Source organism: Heloderma suspectum, chromosome 2 (genome assembly GCF_057233095.1).
Source record: "Heloderma suspectum isolate Gila_16-S chromosome 2, 16-S_ref, whole genome shotgun sequence".
NCBI lineage: Eukaryota > Metazoa > Chordata > Lepidosauria > Squamata > Helodermatidae > Heloderma > Heloderma suspectum.
Window position 1 is genome coordinate 178,618,058 of NC_139459.1, and position 20,597 is coordinate 178,638,654.

Genomic DNA, 20,597 nt, shown 5'->3' on the forward strand with positions numbered 1-20,597 from the left:
ACAGTGATATACATCTACATTAATTTGTACTGATGCCTGCGCTTTTGGATGGGGAACATGATGCACAATTAAACTGTCTGGGATGCAGACCTTTACAGCTATGAGCACTTCTGTTTGGAAAACACGATGTGCAGCTGCCGATAATAACATGCATGCAACACACAACTGTACTGTGTGAAAAAGACATATCCGCTTTTTGTGATGCCAGTGTGCAAGAAGGTGGAAATATCCATGAAAATAAAGGAACAGGTTCCCCTTAGCCATACTTGTAAACCAACATTTGGGCCAAAGTGAATGGTTAACAGTATAATGTCTTTGTTCAGAACCCAACTGCTGGTTTCAACCTGTCCCAGAGACCGCACCATCTCTGATACCCACCACTGCAGCCTTCCCCAACCCGATGCCCTCCAGATGTTTTGGACTTCCAAATCCCATCAGCCTTAGCTAGCATGACCAATGGTCAGGTATGCTGGGAGTTCTAGTCCAAAACATCTGGAGCAGAATGTTGCACTACTGGGAGCCTGCCACACGCACTTAGAACGGCCCTACGACCTTCTCTACTGGCATCTTTTCTACTGTTTGGAAATCACTAGATTTGGAGATCTTTATTTTTCGATTTTTAAAAAACATTATTAAAATTGGACTGATCACCAAGGCCAAGGCCACCGTTCAAGGATAGGATTCAGCCTCTCACCCAACCTCATTGAGGGAGGGGTAGCAATGCCAGGACAGAACAAATATCATACTCACAGGCTCTACAACTGCAGGCTCCCCTTTCTCTCCCTTCAGATTTTTTTCCTGGTAGGGACACAAAGGGAACAACTCATCACGACAACGGCCAAACAATATCAGGTATTCCTAATGTGGAGAAACTGCCTTCTCCTTAAAGCAGGGCAATTAAATGGGGATTCTCATTGAGCAAGGAGCTTTTCCAGTCTGCTATTCAGCTACATCAGGGGTAGTGAACCTCTTTCAGCCCAAGGGCCAATTCCATGTTGGAGAAGTTCTTGGGAGGGGGATGCATTCCAGTGGCCAAATGTGAAAGCACCAGACTTACCAGTGTATTGGGGGTTAAATCTCTTACTGCCAGTAACTAAGCTTTAGGAGAGTCATTTCTACCTTTTAAAATGGGGGGGACTGCACAAAAGCTGGGAGACCACCAAATGCCCAGTGGTCAGGGGAAGGGGTGTGGCCACTTCAAGAACTCTGGAGGGCCAAACTGAGACCGCAGGCAGGCTGGATTTGGGCAGTGCGGCACCCCTGAGCTACATGGAATGGAAACAAACTATTTTCAGCTTAAAAGAGTGGTGGGGGATTTGATTCTGGTTGTGTGAGATGCTGGAAAAGAAGCTTGAAAGAAGTGGGGGATGTTTTCTGAGCTTGCCGAGTGTGAGCCTTGGCACTGTGTGGGCCGGATGATGATTCTTTCCCCATCTATCAATGTGTACATAAGAAGACACCCAGAGCCTCCAGTGACCTGCTGTTCAAAAGAAGCTGACCCTGAAAATCTGCCACCTCACACTTCCCAGACCTCAAGGGAATGGCGAGTGAAGCAGGAGCAACTGAACTGCTTGACATTCCCAGATTTTGGCATGAAGCTCCAGGACCAAACACTTATGAGTTGGTTGGCCCACAGGGCAGCATTTCTTTAGATCAGTGGTAGGCAACCTCCAGATGTGCTGGACTACAACTCCCATAATCCCTGACCATGGGTCATCCTAGCTGGGGATTGTGGGAGCTGCAGTCCAAATCTTCAGGAGGGCACCAGGTTGCCTATCCCTGCTTGCATAGGCATTGCTCATTCTACCCCAAGGGGACAGGACAGAGGAGCAAAAACAACACAGACACACTGATCAAAACAAAATGAAGTTCCACCCTGAGCTCCAAAGCCTAGCCTCATCTGGCCAGTCCTACAATGTTTCCCCAAGGCACACAGGCTTGGACTTTGGGCTCCTTCACACGGAGCTTTTATCCTGCTATTGAGATGGCTTTGTCAGGGAAGTTTGCAGGCTCTTTAGGTGACTCCATTACCCTCCAGAGTGTCTCCTGCCATTTTCCCTAGTCGATTATCCCGTGTTTTCCCCAAATGCAAAAAATGTGATATTTTTTTCCAGCCCATGGAACAGGAGCGCCATGACCTCCCCGTGAAATTCTCCAATAGCGGAAGAAACCGGCTGTGGGCATTTGTTTTCCGTTGTTGTGGGATGTGGGGCTGCAGGCAGATTTGACAGGCATGAGGGCTTGTGCACTCTCCCTTCCTTGCAAGGAAGGGAGGGCGCACGGTTTGAGGGCGACTCCTGCCTCCACTCAAGTCTTGCTGAGGAAGGAAAGATCTGTGCCCAACCCTCCCCCCCCCCGCGATTTCCCCCTGTGCTTCAAGGTGACCCCCCGGCCAAACTGCCCAAATCCTGGCTGCAGTGCAGCACACCACCCGCTTGGCAACAGCAGCACCAGACAGCAGGGTGCCAAAGAAGTGCATTGCTCTCAAACCACGTCTCTGCCATGTAAATGCTTGAGCACATTTCTTGATTGGAGAGAGAAGAGGGTAAAATCCCTCCCTGCAATGAAGGGAGACAGATCTGATCCCCCACCCCACCAAGCTCAGAATCAGCATCCTCTGTTGATTCAGAGCACCCCATTAAGTTCAATGGGGCTTACTCCCAAGTAAGCATGCTGAGGGTTGCAGACTTACAGCATGTCAGGCCCCATCCACCAGTAATGTGCAAGGGGAGGGAAAGGGACAGGTACCAGGGAGGAATTATCGCTACACCCTGAGCGGCATCACCACCCCCGTGAGAAGGAAAGAAACAAAAAATAAAGCAACGGGGACAGCCATCTAAAGAGAATGACCCAGTCCTGCAATGATACCGGATGAGGAAAGAACCGGCATTGATGTGGAATTCTCCACCCATGTGATGGAGCCCTTTGGCAAGTCTACAGAACGCCTTTCTAGATGCCCTTGCAGCCAGGATCTGTGATGCGGAGAAAGGTTTGTAGTGAGCCTGACTCACAAAGCTTGGAACGCTGCAGCCCCACCCTGACTGGTGGGTTTAAAAGCCAAGATTCCATCACAGAGCCATCATGGCCTGGTGGCACTTGGCTACAGGACTGGCAAGCTGAGCAGCGAAGGAGCTGGAAGAGCAACAAGTGGTTCTGTGGTGACGGAGGAAACGTATAAATAAATATCTGTCATTAATATTATATATAGCAGTCTCTTTGCTTCTACGTGCCTCATAAAAGTAGGGCACCCTTGGCAAATCTCAGGGTGAAGACAGATGTAACGTTTTAAGGAAATAGCAGCAGAGGCCGATTAACTACAGGACTGGCAAGCTGAGCAGTGAAGGAGCTGGAAGAGCAACAAGTGGTTCTGTGGTGACGGAGGAAACGTATAAATAAATATCTGTCATTAATATTATATATAGCAGTCTCTTTGCTTCTACGTGCCTCATAAAAGTAGGGCACCCTTGGCAAATCTCAGGGTGAAGACAGATGTAACGTTTTAAGGAAATAGCAGCAGAGGCCGATTAACTACAGGACTGGCAAGCTGAGCAGCGAAGGAGCTGGAAGAGCAACAAGTGGTTCTGTGGTGACGGAGGAAACGTATAAATAAATATCTGTCATTAATATTATATATAGCAGTCTCTTTGCTTCTACGTGCCTCATAAAAGTAGGGCACCCTTGGCAAATCTCAGGGTGAAGACAGATGTAACGTTTTAAGGAAATAGCAGCAGAGGCCGATTAACTACAGGACTGGCAAGCTGAGCAGCGAAGGAGCTGGAAGAGCAACAAGTGGTTCTGTGGTGACGGAGGAAACGTATACATAAATATCTGTCATTAATATTATATATAGCAGTCTCTTTGCTTCTACGTGCCTCATAAAAGTAGGGCACCCTTGGCAAATCTCAGGGTGAAGACAGATGTAACGTTTTAAGGAAATAGCAGCAGAGGCCGATTAACTACAGGACTGGCAAGCTGAGCAGCGAAGGAGCTGGAAGAGCAACAAGTGGTTCTGTGGTGACGGAGGAAACGTATAAATAAATATCTGTCATTAATATTATATATAGCAGTCTCTTTGCTTCTACGTGCCTCATAAAAGTAGGGCACCCTTGGCAAATCTCAGGGTGAAGACAGATGTAACGTTTTAAGGAAATAGCAGCAGAGGCCGATTAACTACAGGACTGGCAAGCTGAGCAGCGAAGGAGCTGGAAGAGCAACAAGTGGTTCTGTGGTGACGGAGGAAACGTATAAATAAATATCTGTCATTAATATTATATATAGCAGTCTCTTTGCTTCTACGTGCCTCATAAAAGTAGGGCACCCTTGGCAAATCTCAGGGTGAAGACAGATGTAACGTTTTAAGGAAATAGCAGCAGAGGCCGATTAACAGCTCCTCTGTAAACAAAAATACCTTTTTCTCTCCTGAGGCAACTTCGGGGGGGGGGGGGAATAGCTCCACAGGTTTTCGGAACTGACTTGGGGGTGGGGTGGAGCAGACTGCAGTGATGCCTTTTGGGTAGTGCCTATGACATCACCAACACCCCACCCCCCATTCCCTGTAGCACTTATGCAACCATTTTAAAATGATTGTTTTATTATTTTTCTTTCTACTGAAGATGAATATGTATACAAATTAACACATGAAACTTTTGGGGTGGGTGGGACGGAGGCAAGTACCTGCCTGGTACATGACGGGAGAAGCAAGACTGACAGCTGACCCAGCATCCCACTTGCTGGCATGCATGTCCACAAAACGAATTGTGAAGCCAAGGCTCATGTGGCTGGAGAAGAAACAACTGTGTTTCCTCTTTACGTCCTAACTCTGCCCTGAAAGATTGCAGTGGGAGAGGCTCTATGATATGTTGGGGCAAAGTCATCTCTTGTGATCAAGCCACCCTTCTGATGTTCTGTCTCTTCCTTCTGGTGGATCTCAGCCAACACTTTGGATCTTTCCCCTCCAAAAAGGGACTACCCAACAATGGTTTGTTGGTTTGAAAACTGTTTGTTTTGAAAAACGACAATTGACTGGAGGACTTTAATTTTGCCAGGTCCCTTTCTTTAAGCTCCTTCTGTTTCTCACCCCAAATTTGTATTTATGGCCAAACATGGCAGTTTGGTTTATGTGTATATTAAGATAGACAAAGACATTTTAGACACTTTTTCCTGTCTCTGGAATCTAGTGTCAGTTCTTCTATGAACTCTAGAAATTAGAGTCCTAACAAATTTACTCATATATTTCCGTAGTCCGTAAATCCTATCAGTACCACAGGCTCGATGGAGTGGCCCTAGCTCAGTGTCAGAGCACATGCTTTGCATGCAGAAGGTCCAAGGTTCAATCCCCAGCATCTCCATATAGGGTTAGGAATGAATCCTGCCTGAAACCCTGGACAGCTGCTGCCAGTCAGGGTCAACAATACAGGGTTAGATGGACAAATGGTCTGACTCAGTATAAGGCAGCTTCCTACGTTCCTGCTGTCTCTCAGACCTCAGTGTCCCTGATTGTTCTGGTGCTTTCCCCTTCCTCCTGCCAACACTTGGTTGCCACACCCTGTTGACTTCTCTTGCCTCTTTTTGAGCTTCTGAGACTTGTCATTCTCGAGACAGCATGTCACATCAGGAGACACAGATCTGTGTGTGTGTGTGTGTGTGTGTGTGCGCCCGCCTTTCCTGTACAAGATATCTTTCCCTCCTACATACACAGTGGATCCAAAATTAGTTTGTGAAAACAAACCCTCACTTACAATGCCTAATTGCTTCCCGTTGATCTCTTGTCCACTCCCTATTCAGAATGCTGCTTGTTCTGTTCTAACACTGCTTCTCATTGGCTCCAGAAAATCTCACAATATCTGGACACTCCATAAAGATAGAGAGACATGACCTTTGCATTCACACATGGTTGGAATCAAGTGCAGACTGATGGGATCCTCTCACCTATCGGACCCAATCCCGCTCGAGAAATGAATGTTTTGTGTGACTAGTGGTTCCACAAAGGGTCCCATACCCTATCCACATCAACAGACTCATCCATTAAGTTCAGTGGCGCCCGGATGAGCACCATGATACAAATGCACATCGGTATCCAGAGGAAAGCTCCTTTTTTTGAATGTGCTGCTGTTAATACACCCCAGAATTGAATGGGCTTTTTGTGCAGTCCCATCAGGCTGCTGAGCCATTGCTCAGAAATGTGTCTCCATAGCCATTACCTTGGAGAGCTGGACAGTGGCTTCAATGCGCTCAGCTGGATCATACCGCTCTTCCTTGCTGCCATCCCTTCGGTCATAGTAGTTCTCATAGTCCCTGGCTCGGTAGTCAGGCCTCTCATCATATGCTCGAAGAGTGCCATTGCCATCCAGGTCAGTGTCCTCACCGATCACATACTCCTCTCCAAAAAGGTCCTATCAGGAGAGGAGAAATGAAGCACACCAGAGACTGTTCGGGTGTTTTGACTTGCAGGTATTTTTGCGCGCTGGACCCCACTTTCCTTCCCCATCTACAATTATTATATTCTATTTCCCATTCAATGAAAGAAAAGAGCTTCTGTTCATCCAATCCTCTGAGGTTCGGCACACCCCCACCCAAGGGTGTGTGTACGTGATTCTATGTGGGAGCCAGTCTCAAGCTTGCACTCTGCCCTCCCATGCAGAGAATGTTTAATGTGACATGTGTATATTTGCTCCATGTAGGTCCTAGCCCCATGGTGGACAGATCACCTTACGTAATGACAGCGTTAATACTTGAATAGAAATGCATAGATTCTCACAAAATGTTCTAACCATGGTGTGGCGGGGTGAATGAGACCAAGTGTCACTCAAGTATGGGGGGGGGGGTTGAGAATGTGCATGGCAGGACTGTGTGTGAACCAGCCTGGCTAGGGTTAGAGAAGAAGCTTTGGTGTGGGTTTTTGGTTTTTTTTTAACTCTATGGAATGCAAAATGAGGTTAAATGTTAGGAGACAATATTATTCCTTCCTTTTCATTTATTCCTTCCTTTTCAAACAGCAGTAGTTTACTCCCACATTAATTTCTGCAGTGAGCCATGTTTGCACTGCCAGTCCAGGAGGATTAAACTGCTGCTGCTCCTCTTTGTTTTACCCCCATGCTGAGAAAGAAAATTGACTGCTGTCCTTTTCTTCCTTCCTTCCACTGAATAAGGGAGTAGAGAAAAATGCTGCCTTTGTAAAGGACACATTAGCCAATTATTTCTGTCCTAGACAGTAGTGGTTACACTCTCTACCCTAGAACTGTCCACATAATCTCTTTCAATTATCCCAAGGGAAACTGCAGTAAACTACAGCTGGATTTTCCCAGCCATAATTTAATCACTGAACTACTGCTGGTCACATGCAAACCCTGCTGTGATCGGGACACATCCAACTACAGTTCCAGCAGTGAGGCACTGATGGACTGCCATTGAAAGCACATTCCATGAGACCTGTTTGGCAATAAAACAGGAGTTATGGAATCTCCTTTTGAGTGTTTTTTTTCAAGGAAAGGTTAGCTATCTGTCATGGATGGCATACGATGAGTGAAAGCCAGTACAGTGCACATAGTGCAGTGACTAGAGTACTGACTGCTGAGTTTAACATGGGAAAAACAGGTTCAGTCGCCCTGCTCAGCATAGAGTTCACAGAGGCTGGGGAGAGATCCTTCCATCTCTGGAATTCACAAAAACTGTTCTGCACATCAGGTAAAAGCATGCGGTGTGACCTCTCTGGGACTCGACCACTTCAAAATGTAGACCGGCACTCATGTATCTGAATGCTTTCCAACATGAAACCATCCCTGCATGTAAGATGCCAAGAAAAAGGGATGGGCTAAAATAGGACTGGGGAACATTTTCCAGCCCGAGGGCCACATTTCCTCGTGGATAACCTTTCAGGGGCCGCATGCCAGCAGTGAGTGGGGCCAAAGCCACATCCATACACACTCATACACACACCCCTAACACATCCTTTCATACACACACACAGACACACACACACACACACACGGCTTGAAGAAAGCCTCCCATTGGAGTCAACAGGAGGGTTTGTCGTGTGGGTGTGCCAGTTTTCAGGGGCCGAGGTCGTAGTACATGGGGAGGGGAAGGTTAACCTTTCCCTTACAATCTGTGACTCTCCCCCACCACCCTGAGCACTGCAATTTGGCTTGAAAAAAGCCTCCCATTAACTCCAGTGGGAGACTTTTTTCAAGCCTAACTGTTGGAGGTGGGCAAGGCTTAGGGGGGTGTCACATGCTGCGTACAGAGGCCCTGTGGGCCACATCCAGCCCATGAGTCCATACCCCTGCCTGATCTGGAAGAACTGCTCTCCCTGACATTCTTGTTTTCCATGGGCCTGGAGGTCTGTTTGTTTCTTAAGAAAAAAAAAATACAACAAACGAAAACAATGAGAGTTTTCAAATGTGTGATCATCCACCTGCATTTTGAAGCAGTAAAGCCTCCAGCGCACTGGGTCACATGCCTTTTCTGAATGCACCGATCAGCCTCCTAGACTTTCCTGACTTTCTCTCCACTTAAGCCACCACATCACCTTCTCTTCCTATTTTTCAGGTAATCCTAAATCCCAGACTTTGTCCAGACTCTGGCAGTGTGAGAATACCTTTCCCGAGAGAGCTTAGCGGCACAGCCCAAGGATATCAACAGCATCCCCACCCTCTCTGCCCCAAGTCCTCCTACCTCATAGTTTTCCGTGAGGTTAAAACTGACTGTGACAGTGGTAGCAGTCATGGCTCCTGCATCAGGACTCTCCTCCCAGAACTCAGTTGCTGCCTTTGTAGGAGTAGCTTGACCTGGAGTCTCATACTTGCAAGGGTAGCAGAGAGGAAATGAGATGTTTAAAAAGGGGATTTCATGGCGGTGTTATCTATTTGCTGTTATGTGGCTAGTGGTGAGCACATAGATCTATACAAACTGTCCAGGGGTTAGAAATATGCCAGCAGCCAAAAAGCCAACCAAGATGGTCATGGTGTTAAGAAAATTCCAGGCCAAATGCAGCCCGGCACCTCGACGTTAGAGCAGAGAAAGCCGGCCATGCCTCTGAGCTCAAGAGGCTTTGTGGGGACTGATATGTAAAAAAACACAGCCTCCTGGCTTTAGTGTTGCCAGGGGGCGTGTCTCCACAAGTGATTTACTGCAAGATTGCTGCATTCAGAGGTCGTTCGGGGCATATGATGTCATGGCCATCTTGCAGCCACCCTGGAGTTTCGCGCAGAAAAAACGGTTCTTCTGAGACTACTTTTAGTCCAATTGTTTTCTTTAATTTGGCTTGTCTGCGCTTTTGTTGTGGTGTGCACCACCTTCCGCATTTACTTCAGCATGATTTCCCTGCCCAGGGGTGTGTCTTTCACCTGGCCGTGAGCTCGGTGTCCTCAAGGGGTGTTTCCTCAATGTTTTCCGCGCCTGTGTTTCTCTGATGTGTCCGCCATTTCAGGGCTGGCCGTCAGAGTTCTGAGCTACCTCATGGCATTTATTTCATCTTGCCTACCACTAAACTCTGGTGGCCATCCCCGCAAAGTATAGATGTGCTCCGTCACCGTGCAGCCTCTACCTTTTTTTAAAAAGTAACACATTAAAGCAAAATAGTGCTTTTATCCGTCAATACATACACCCCCATCTCACTATCGTGCAAACATAGGGGCTATTGGATTTGCTGGCAAATGCATGATAATGAGATAGTGAGAGAGGGGAGGGAAAGAAATCAAAACAAAATTGGCAGAATCTGGCATAGGTTGGGGAAGAAGGTGCATCCTCAGAAGTAACTCCCATTGTAATCAGTGAGGCTTGTTCCCTAAACATTGGTGCTGTGTTTCTTTACTGTTTGCTTTGTCGCTGCAAGGAAGTAATTAATGTGAAGCTTTGAACCTTAATGTGAAGCTTTGAACCTTCGCATTACAGGAGCTTCAGGGTAAGGGGGGGGGGAGAGCCTGGCGGGGAAGAGCCTCTCTTATTGGTTGAGCAGCCCCTGCCAGTCTGATGACCTGAAAGTTAAAGGCAGATCAGGGCATGGAGCTTGGTAGGATGGGGCTGAGCCTAAGTGGCACCTTGGTAGGCCAGGGGAAGAGACTGACTGTGCCTTATGGCTCCAGTGTGGGGTGCAGATGGGCACAGAAGCAGAATGAACAAGCCAAACACAAAACAGCCTATTCCTTTGTTGTGCAAGTTACTCTGCGAACCTTTCAGCTGAAGAACAGGGTTAAAAAAATGCTTAAAATAAATAATGAGACACACCAGAGGGTGGGGGCCTGACAAAGTGGGAGGAAAGGAACCCAGGGAAAAGAATGGCAACATACCCAAGAACACTATTTAGGAAGTGCAGGCAGTCACCTATTCCCTCTGTTTCAGATCTCATGTTTTGAGTCATCAGGAGTGTTTATATCTCTAGTCATTATGAGGCACAAGGAAACCACAACAAATGCTCTTAAAATGTACTGCTGTTTTGAAATTTAATCTCAAATATATCCCAAAGTAAACCTTCTTACTTTGCCCTCTTCCACTTCATTATTTACACTTTCTCTCTCCCCACCCCCTACAAACCCCCACCCCTAAAATTAATGGGCCTCCAGAACACAACCTCTGCCTTAGCTTTGGGCCAAGTCACATGACAGTGTTCCTAAATCTATAGAAGCAGCCAAGTCACATGACAGTGCTCATAAATCTGTATAAGCAACTTCTCATTTTGAATGAGTGGATTTTGGAATGGCAAACAAGTCTTGCGAGTGCTGCAACAGACTCGGAGTCTCAGGATGAGGCAGGATGTGATCTCTATATACACCACAGCCTTTGCAAGACCGGTCGACTAGACCAAAATCCACCCAAAGGAACAACTTTTGTTGACCACGCTATATTAAATATATCTAAGTAGATAGATATATGATTGTGTAAAAGGGCCCTATCATTGTCTGAGTAGCCACAGAAGACTCCATTCCTAGACAAGGCCTTGGGGAATGACAAGAGAGGTAATGCCAACGTCAGGGCAAAAGGAAGGGCAGGTGGGTGGCAGCTTCTCCCTGGGAAGAAGCTGGGAAGGGTAAGAGAAAGAGATATTTTGCCAGTACTGAGCAGCACAGCAGCTGGAGTTCTGATCCCAGAGGGAGGAACTCTGCCAACTGCTCCATTTGGCAGGGAAATGGTTCCCCCTGGCCAAGCCAAGAGTGACTCACTGGCAGGATGAGCTCAGAGTCCCCCTGACCCATATTTCACAAGTTTCTGGATGCTGCCCTGACTTAAAAGGGCCAGTAGTGGGAGGAAGCAGGGAGGGCAGAGGGCAGAAAGAGAATACAATGGCTGGGGAAAGATATATACCCATATCATAGATACTGCATGGAGGGGAAGCATGAGATCCATCTGTCTGCAAAGAAGAAAACTTGGTCTAAATACTATATCGGTTGAAGGGTGCAGGAGTGTTGGCCAATAGCTGGAAAGTTATGCTAACCTTTCCAATCTGCTAATACCCTGAGTTTCGGGCCACACATGTATAAAGTTGCCATGGCCCTAGTTGTTGATTGCATATACTCCATGCCCCCAAACGTACTTGGCTCCACTAGTCCCTCTGCAACTTCAGCATGGCTATGTATTGCCCTTCTCCCATCTACTAAACTGCAGACCTCTCTATTCCTAAGGATGGCAAAATCCAAAACTTGGAGGGCGACCGGTAGGCTGTTTCACACCTTACACAGAAACAAACTGGGTTTTTCCCCAACTGAGCGTACACTCAAGAGGGAGCCACAACTAATTCCCACTATCTGAGAAATGTGCTTGTATGATGCATGCATATGCAATGTCACATTTATAGTTCTGCACTTAAAACAAACAAAAAATTGTATGTGGAGAGGTCTTTTAACTGGTATGCTTACACAACTGGGATTCAGAGGCTATTCTCTCAGAGATATTATCCTAAGATAACAAGCCCTGGATACATTAAGTACTCGTATGGTGTGTCCGTCACATGCTCTTCATACCTATGTGAAGTCACAGAACAGTACAAATCTCTATGCAACTGCACACACCTGAGGTAGGGTGGTGGGAGCCTCTGTTATAGAAACACAAGAAGCTGCCTTATACTAAGTCAGACCATGGGTATATCTAGCCCAGCACTGTCAACACTGAATGGCAGCAGCTCTCCAGGGTTTCAGGCAGGATTCTTTCGCAGCCCTGCCTGAAGATGCCAGGGATTGAACCAGAGACCTTCTGCATGCAAAGCAGGGGCTCTACCTTTGAACTACAGCTCCTCTCCATGCTACGATCTATATGATAATTTATTCTGAAATAAGAGAGAGGTGAGTAAAGAGATCATGCCAGGAATTGCTGACTTTCTTTCAGCTCACCTCATCCTTCCCTTGAATGTGTGTGTGGACATGTGTGTGTGTGCGTATGTGCATGTGTGCATACACACACACACACAGAAGTTGATCTAAGTTGAAGGGCTGTCAAATAACTGATTGTGTCAATAGGCCATTCTGTAATTGCTGTTAGGAGGTACTCGATCACACATAATGCTAAGTCATGGTATGGTTTGTTGAAATCTGGCTTATTGTTGCGACTGAACCCATCCCAGCAAACAACCCATGGTTTGTTAATCAACTGTAAACCACAAATAGAACCCATGATTTGTTGTTGGCTTACCAAGTCTGGCTTGTTTAAACCATGTGCTGTGATTTCTGAACCCAGAACTGTGGCTCACTCCTGGCTTCTTTTACACTGCTATCTGCCCTGAAACACAGGCACCCAGCAAGAGCAGCCTGAAAATGAAATCACTCTAAAGGCTGGCAAAATGGGCAGGAGAGAAACAAACCAGAAATAGAGAAAACAATCTGTGGTCTGTTTGCTGCTCATCTGCAACACAATTCATGGCTAAGCGACACACCTTTTTTTTTAGTCTACACATTGAATTTCACATTTTAACAAACTTGCCCTGCTCAGGGCTGATGTCATCACACCAGGATGGAGGCACACATAACTCTATGCAAACATTCTCGAAGATTTACCAGGCAACTACTATAGCTTCCCAGCAATAGCCGTGCCCTAACTGTTGAGGTTACTGGGATAATTGAGCCTATCAAACTCACTGGCTCATCCAGACCTCGAAAATTACTAGTGACTGAACATCAGGAGGAGATCTGAAGGTGATATTGCCTGGAGGTGATAACCGTGGGAAGTTGTCCCTCGTCATGAAAACTCACCTGCGTCCGAAGAAAAGGCATTTGCAACCAATTGGCACCAATGGAATCAGAAGTTCAGAACGTCCAACTCTCCTAGAGCCCATAGACACCCCCCGCCCTGCCAAAGGCCAGAGGCTGTTGAACGTGGCTCCTATGGCTGCCCAGGGAGAGGCAGCAAACTGGCAGCTGTGTGGAGGCAAGCGCTGAGCAGCACATCCTGCCTGAAGAACCAATTGGGATAAAGCAGGACAAAAAGCTGCAAGTTAGGCTGGTTAGGCAGGACATACAAGTTAGGCGGGCGGTGGGTTAGGCTGGTGGAGGCTGTGAGTGATTAGGCCAGCAGAGGGCAGTTAGTTGCACTCTCTACCTGGCCCGGGGCTGGAGTGAGGGAGGACATCTGGGGCGATTCCTTGTTCCTCTTCTTCTTGCCTCTACCTCTCTTCTTGCCCTTGCCCTTGCCTTTGCCCTTGCCCTTCTTGCCCTTCCTGCGGGGAATGTTCTGCACAGGATCGGGGGTAGGACAGAAGAAGGGGTGGAAACAATGAAAGGGGGGAGGGAGAGAGAGAGAGAAAGCAGGCACTTGAGAAAGAAGAGACACCCCACCATTCCCACAGAACACCAACAGAGACTACCCCCATGCCCAGCCACCAGGAACCCATTCCCAAGAGACAGACCGGCAGAGGGGGAACATGGCACCAACCCCTTGTGGGAGCCGCACACAGGAACAACCCTTCACCGAACAGATTTGTCCTGCTTTGGGGCCAAGATGCCTTTCTGGAGAAGACTCGCTTGATCCAGTTGCTATGCATACATGGCCTTTCTGCCCAGGTACACACACTCTGCCCCCAGTTCCATCATTCCCCAGGCCCTGCTGTCTGCCTTTGGGATCAATCCCAGTTTGCCCCCTACCTGTCTGCTGGTTGTCCAACAGACTGCACAACCAACCTCCTCCATCCACTCCCAAGAAAAAAATCCAGACTCTTTTTTGGCCCTTTCTGCTGTAGATTCACCATATGGAACTAAAAACAGATGCAAGGGTTTCCACGTGTAATCTTCTATTCTGGGACAGGATCCAGCTGAAGTAGCCCACAGAGATGTTTCAATTCTACAGGCAGCTGATGGGTAATAGATGCCACGCTTGTTGAAATGGAAAGGTTCTGGAGATCCACTTTCCCCAGAAAATAGATTAATATAGATTGATCTCTTCCCTTGAAATCAGCAAGTCCACGTTTTGGCTGACATTCCTAACCATGCCGACACGTTTCCAGTCAAGTTTACACCCCACAGCTCCATGAGCCATCGTAAGAGATCAGGCTGCATGAATCTTTCAGTCTCTTTAGCAATGTTTATACATACTGAAGCTTTGATGCTGCAGGCCCTGGGATTATCATCATGGATACCACAGGGCTATGTCACTTTATATCTTGTCATAGCATAGCCCCACCACATAATGCAAGGGTGCAGAACCTATTTCAGCCCAGGGGCTGAATTCCATTTCAGAGAAGCCCTCAGGGGCCACATTTCAGTGGTGGGTGGGGTTAAAGGCAAAAGGGGTGGGCCCAAAATACCAGCATATTGTAGCATGAAGCTCTCACTGCCAGTAATTTCAGACTTAGGAGAGGCATTTCAACATTTTAGGATGGGGAGAGAAAAAACTGCACAAAAGCCAGGAAACCACCAAGCAATTAGTAATTGGCAGAAGGGTGTGGGGCCAGGGGAAGGGGCATGGCCATCTGGGGAAACCCAGAGGATGGGATTGGGACACCAGGTGGGCCAGATTTGGCCTCCAGGCCTGAGGTTCTGCAGCCCTGACATAAGGTTTCCACCACCCCTCCAGTATTGAAGTGTCATATATTGGGGACTTTCCTTGCCAGTGTGTAATATATGTCACATGTGGGGGAGAACAAATGCAATATATGGGAGACACATTGGAGGCCCCCATGTTAGGTGGGCCCAAGTCCAGGCTTTTCTGGGCCCTGGGTAAAGGTGGAATGCACAGAAAAGACAAGTCTCCACATTTGCACCACAGATCAAAACAGTCCCAAGGGTATTTTAACATGTTGGAAAATATCTGGAAACCATGCCCATGAGAAGGCTGTTTTGTGAGGTAACATGTGGCAAGCCAAATATGTGTCCAAATGCAGGAGCACCTCAACCTGTTCCATGGCTCTCCCTTGTATGTTGGATATGGCAGGGGAGGGGTGGGGGAGATGGTGGCAGCAACTGTGTTTCCTCCACAACGATCTTTCTGTTTGCAGCACATTTTCTCTTCTCCATATAAGTGAATGGAGGGAAGGGACTGCAAGGGTGGTAGGATGGGTTAACTGCTTTCATTCACGGATATGGAGCAGGCAAAGGAGGCTGCAAATGTGGTGAAAACTGTGTGCATGTGGAGAACTATGTTTCCCCATCAGGGTTTCCCCAATTAGCCTAGCACCGCTGAAATTCTGCCACTCCAGATAGCAGTCACCATATATTCCTTCTATTCAACCAGCACTTTCCAAGTGTCAGGTCCAAGCTCATTCACCCTGACAAGACCACTAGAGTCCACAAGCCAGTGGAAAGTGGAAGGTACAAATGCCTGAAATACTGTCCTAGCAGCCTTTGGTCTGCTGTCACCGAATCCCAGTTCTGTACCATGGGGTAGGTTGGAGCAAGAGAGATGGCCATTTGAAGGGAGAAGCAGCTCTTGCTCTTTACGAACATGGAGGAGGAGGAATCCCATGGTACTAATTTGCCACATGTTAGCTCCATTCTCAGGGAAGGTTTTCTTCACAGGCTAGGCTAGTGGGCCCCTGCAGGGGATACAGGCCTTGGATCTGGGGCCAGTCTGCTCGTCCCAGGGGTGGGGGGTGGCCATGAAAGCAGGGAATTTGGCTCCCAGAAACTCTTGCTCTTTGGTCTCCTACCTCTTCGGGATCGTGGGTGTGCAACGGGTAGGTGAGCTGCCTGTTGCAATCAGGCATGTAATGCTGGCAGTAGCGGGCTGCGGCTGCTGGATCCGGCACAACCAACAGCTGCTGCAGATCACCCTGAAGGGAAGAGGAAGAAGAGTGAGCATAGCTAGCCAGAACATGTGGCCAGGTATATATACATGAACACACACACACAAATGCTGGGGGAAACAAACATTGCTGTGCCTGTGTATTTTCAGGGCATGTGCCTTTACAGGGATCAGCTGGTACATGGGTATGTATGAGTCCACTGGAGTGCTGAGAATGTGCGGGAAGACTGCAGAAGCACATAATAAAAATAGGTAATGGCGTATTTGTTATTGGACTTCCCACTATAGCAGGGGTGGGCAACTTGTGGCCCTCCAGATGTTTTGGCCGGTACAGTTCCCATAACCCCTCACCATTGGCTATACTGGCTAGGGCTGATGGGAATTGTAGGCCAAAACATCTGGAGGGCTACAAGTTGCCTACTCCTGTACTATAGCATAACAACTAGTAATAATATTGTATAACACCTGCCCTAAGTGCTCAAAGCCCTTCACCTGTCTTCTCTCAGGAAGCCCTTCAACAGGGGTTGGCAACTTGTGGCCCTCCAGATGTTGTTGGACTGCAACTCCTACCATCCTTGACCATTGGCCATGCTGGCTGGGGCTAATATGAGTTGCAGCACACCAACATCTAGCGGGTCACACATTCCCCACCTCTGCCTTACAACAATCTTGCAAGAATAATATTATTACCACTCCATTATAGTTTGGGAGGGGGTGTACCTGAGGCTTTATTATTTACATAAGACCACCCTAAGAATTGGGAGAGGGGAGAGTCCAGCTAAAAGTCCATGCTCTCATCCACCACACTATCTGTCAAGAGGGAGTTGCCCTGTCTAACATGAGTGGGATTAGAACTTGTCCCTCCCCAGGAATATGCAACTTTTAGCAGCTGCCCCTCCCAGATCCTTCATGCAGACTGTTCCAGTTCAGAGGTACGGACTTAGAATCATAGAATAGTAGGGTTGGAAGGGGCCTACAAGACCATCGAGTCCAACCCCCTACTCAATGCAGGAACCCAAGTCAAAGCATCCCTGACAGATGGCTGTTCAGCCTCGTCTTGAATGTTTCCAGTGTGGGAGAGCCCACCACCTCCCTAGATCATTGGTTCCATTGTTGTATTGCTCTAATAATCAGGACGTTTTTCCTGATGTTCAGCCAGAATCTGGCTTCCTGTAGCTTGAGCCCATTATTCCATGTCCTGCACTCTGGGATGATCGAGAAGAGATCCTGGCCTTCCTCTCTGTGACAACCTTTCAAGTACTTGAAGAGCACTATCATATCTCCCCTCAGTCTTCTCTTCTCAAGGCTAAACATGCCCAGTTCTTTCATTCTCTTCAAAGGGCTTTGTTTCCAGTCTCCTGATCATCTTCGTTGTCCTCCTCTGAACCCTCTCCAGTTTGTCTGCATCCTTCTTAAAGTGTGGTGCCCAGAACTGGACACAGTACTCAAGATGATGCCTAACCAGCGCGGAGTAGAGGGGGACTACTACTTCACATGATTTGGAAGCTTTACTTCTATTAATGCAGCCCAAAATAGCATTTGCTTTTTTTGCAGCCACATCACATTGTTGGCTCATATTCCGCTTGTGATCGACAACCATTCCAAGATCCTTCTCGCGTGTAGTATTGTTGAGCCACGTATCCCCCATCTTGTAACTGTGCCTTTGGTTTCTTTTTCCTAGGTGCAGAACTTGGCATTTATCCCTATTAAATTTCATGCTGCGGTTTTCAGCCCAGCGCTCCAGCCTGTCACCATCACTTTGAATTTTGTTTCTGTCTTCCAGGGTATTAGTTATCCCACCCAATTTTGTGTCATCTGCAAATTTGATCAGCATTCCCTGCACCTCCTTATCCAAGTCATTAATAAAAATGTTGAAGAGTACTGGGCCCAAGATTGAGCCCTGTGGTACCCCACTGACAGTAACGTCATCCTGTTATCCAGCCTACAGCAGCCTGGTAAACACTGAATGGCCTATTATTCTCTACTGGAGCAGGAACTCCCAGGTCCTGACTGGCCCTCAGCCCAGCCTTAAACTTGGCCTGAAGCCCTATGTACATCCATCCAGTTATATCAATCTCTGCTTCCATTTGCCTGACTATAGATCTCATCTCATCCTTTAATGGACTCACTATGGATGGGCACAGCAAACCAATCATCTACTAGCTGCTGTCAGACTTGCTACCTTTTAACTGTGCTCTGGAGAGCAAGCCTTCAAATAACACAGAACGCTGCATCCAGCCAATGAAGAAGCTTAGCAAATAGCTCTGTGGGTTCTGCAAGCCTTCATACTTGTATACCAATAGATAATAGTGCAATTAAGGACATTAAATCAGCCTTCTTTTTCTCTCTATTTATTGCCTGGAACCAGAATGCCAACGACAGTCTATGCCAAACCATTATGACTGTGCACGTACACAAACACACGTTCGGTTGCAGCTGGACATGCCCCCGCTCCCCCCGTCAAGCCTGTGTGACCTCAGCCAGCCCTGGTGCACAAAGAACATTTGCTCCCAATAAATCATCTTATAAAGTATAGCCAGTGGGCCTCTGTCCAGCACAGCCCCTGGAACCGCCTGCTCCCACCCGCTCAGTTGGGACCCACAATTATTCGGCTCCCAGCATTCCTTTCGAGATGGAAAGGAAGAGAAATCAAGCAGCATGATGGAGAGTTTGGGGGTAGGCAGGGTGAGTCATGGCCCAAGGAATGGGGTCAGGTAGGGACAGAGAAGGCTAGATCAGGCAAATGAAGCCCCCTTCTTGAAAAGGAAGTCATGGAGGGAGCAGCCAGGATTAGAAGCATGTCCAGTTTCCCACACACATAAATACACACACACACACCAACCAAAACATCTGCATACCCAACAATGTGCACATACAGGAAAACAGAACACTGAAGACTCACTAAATATATAAAGGCACATAGATGTTGTGCTTCTAAAATGCCCGTTAACGCTCCATTACCACCACACACTCCACTTGGGGCTCATCCAGGCATTATGGTTGTGGCTGAAATAGTCATGCTTAGCTCCAGAATATCCTGCTGCATTCACCCATTATCTTCTTAGCAGTTCCTGGCAACATTCATCCTATGAACCCTCTGTACATACCCTTGTCCCACAGGTTTATTCAGTGGGGAAAACTTCACGTAATGATGTGAACACTATGAGGGAGGTGTTGGGAGTGGAGGATGGGAGATTATTTACAGTGACATGCAGCAGTAAAGCAGTGACATGCAGCAGACATGCAACCCTGAGCATGGCAGGAGCTATGAGCAACCAGAAATTCAGGAACAAGGAGATCTCACTCTCTTACATTCTCTCACTTTCTCCCTCTTCCTCTCTCTCTTTCAGGGCGCTTTCAGACAAGGCTTTTCTTGTGCAACTGCCCTGCTACATTCATAGAATTTTACAAGGGGTCCAGATGTCATTGTCTTCAGTTTGTAACTTTCCCATGTTTCCCCACCACTACTTCAATCATTTTTCATTCCACACCAAAAAAAAAAGTTAAGAAGGAAAAGATGGAATAGTTGCACAATATCTTTTGTACTGAGTCCTCCCTCCCTCCCTGCCTCCCTCCCTCTCTCTCACACACACACACACATACACACACACACACACACTTCAGCCATCAGCCAAGGACCATATGAGCTGGACCTCATTTCCCTCTGCCTTTGGAACATGGAGGGCAGAAAGAACTGATGCAGGTTAGTCAAGAATCTAGAGTCACTTCACCCTTTATACAACAGCCACGTTTTGCTACAGCAGCAGCAGTGTTACACTGATGTTTCCTGCAATGAACAACAAAATGCACAATACACAGCAAAAAATGTAGTGCAAATGAGAGCATCCCTAAACGAACAGTGAATACATGTCAGGGAGTCCTGATTGGCACACTCCCACAGATGTGTATCCACCCTTCGTACTTTGTGCTTACTATGGGAAAACACCAGCATAACACTGGTATTCTTGCTGTGAATGGGATTGCTGTATGGAATGGCTTTTATAACGCTAGAGGCAGGAAAGACAGAGTCCCACCACGCCCTTTCGCCGAACAGTAACTGAGTCTGGCAGAATGCAGAATAACGATTGCCTATACAATTCTAGTTGTCCTGGCACTTGTACTGTTGCGTCTTCCGAACCCCACCCCCAGTGCAAGCTCCCTGACACTTTTGCCAGGAGCACTTGTTGCTGCTTCTGGAGGATTAGTGGCATTCCTTGCTGGAAGCAGGAGAGAGGATTATGCAAGAGAGAAATGTGATGGAAAAGGCATACAGCCTGGCCTGGGAACATTCCTCTTCCCCACCACCCCCACCCCGTGCCACATTTGGTTTCCATGAGCCCTGCCACCACTTTTTCATCACTGCTCCATAGACAGCCACCCCACAGTCCCAAAACCACCAGGCTGATGTTTGCAGGCCACCACCCAACTCCCCAAAGGCA

The 20,597-nt window shown here is 47.5% G+C and overlaps 1 protein-coding gene across 1 annotated transcript in view; it reads right to left on the bottom strand.

Annotated features, from left to right (window-relative positions):
• COL5A3 (collagen type V alpha 3 chain) overlaps positions 1-20,597 on the bottom strand; it is a 116,463-nt gene that overhangs the window by 71,395 nt on the left and 24,471 nt on the right. The window contains exons 5-9 of the mRNA XM_084836459.1: positions 16,064-16,186; positions 13,522-13,653; positions 8,674-8,799; positions 6,201-6,392; positions 751-798 (exon numbers count right to left, since the gene is read on the bottom strand). Of these exons, the coding sequence (XP_084692585.1) occupies positions 751-798; positions 6,201-6,392; positions 8,674-8,799; positions 13,522-13,653; positions 16,064-16,186 (621 nt within the window). The remainder of the gene's footprint in view (positions 1-750; positions 799-6,200; positions 6,393-8,673; positions 8,800-13,521; positions 13,654-16,063; positions 16,187-20,597) is intronic.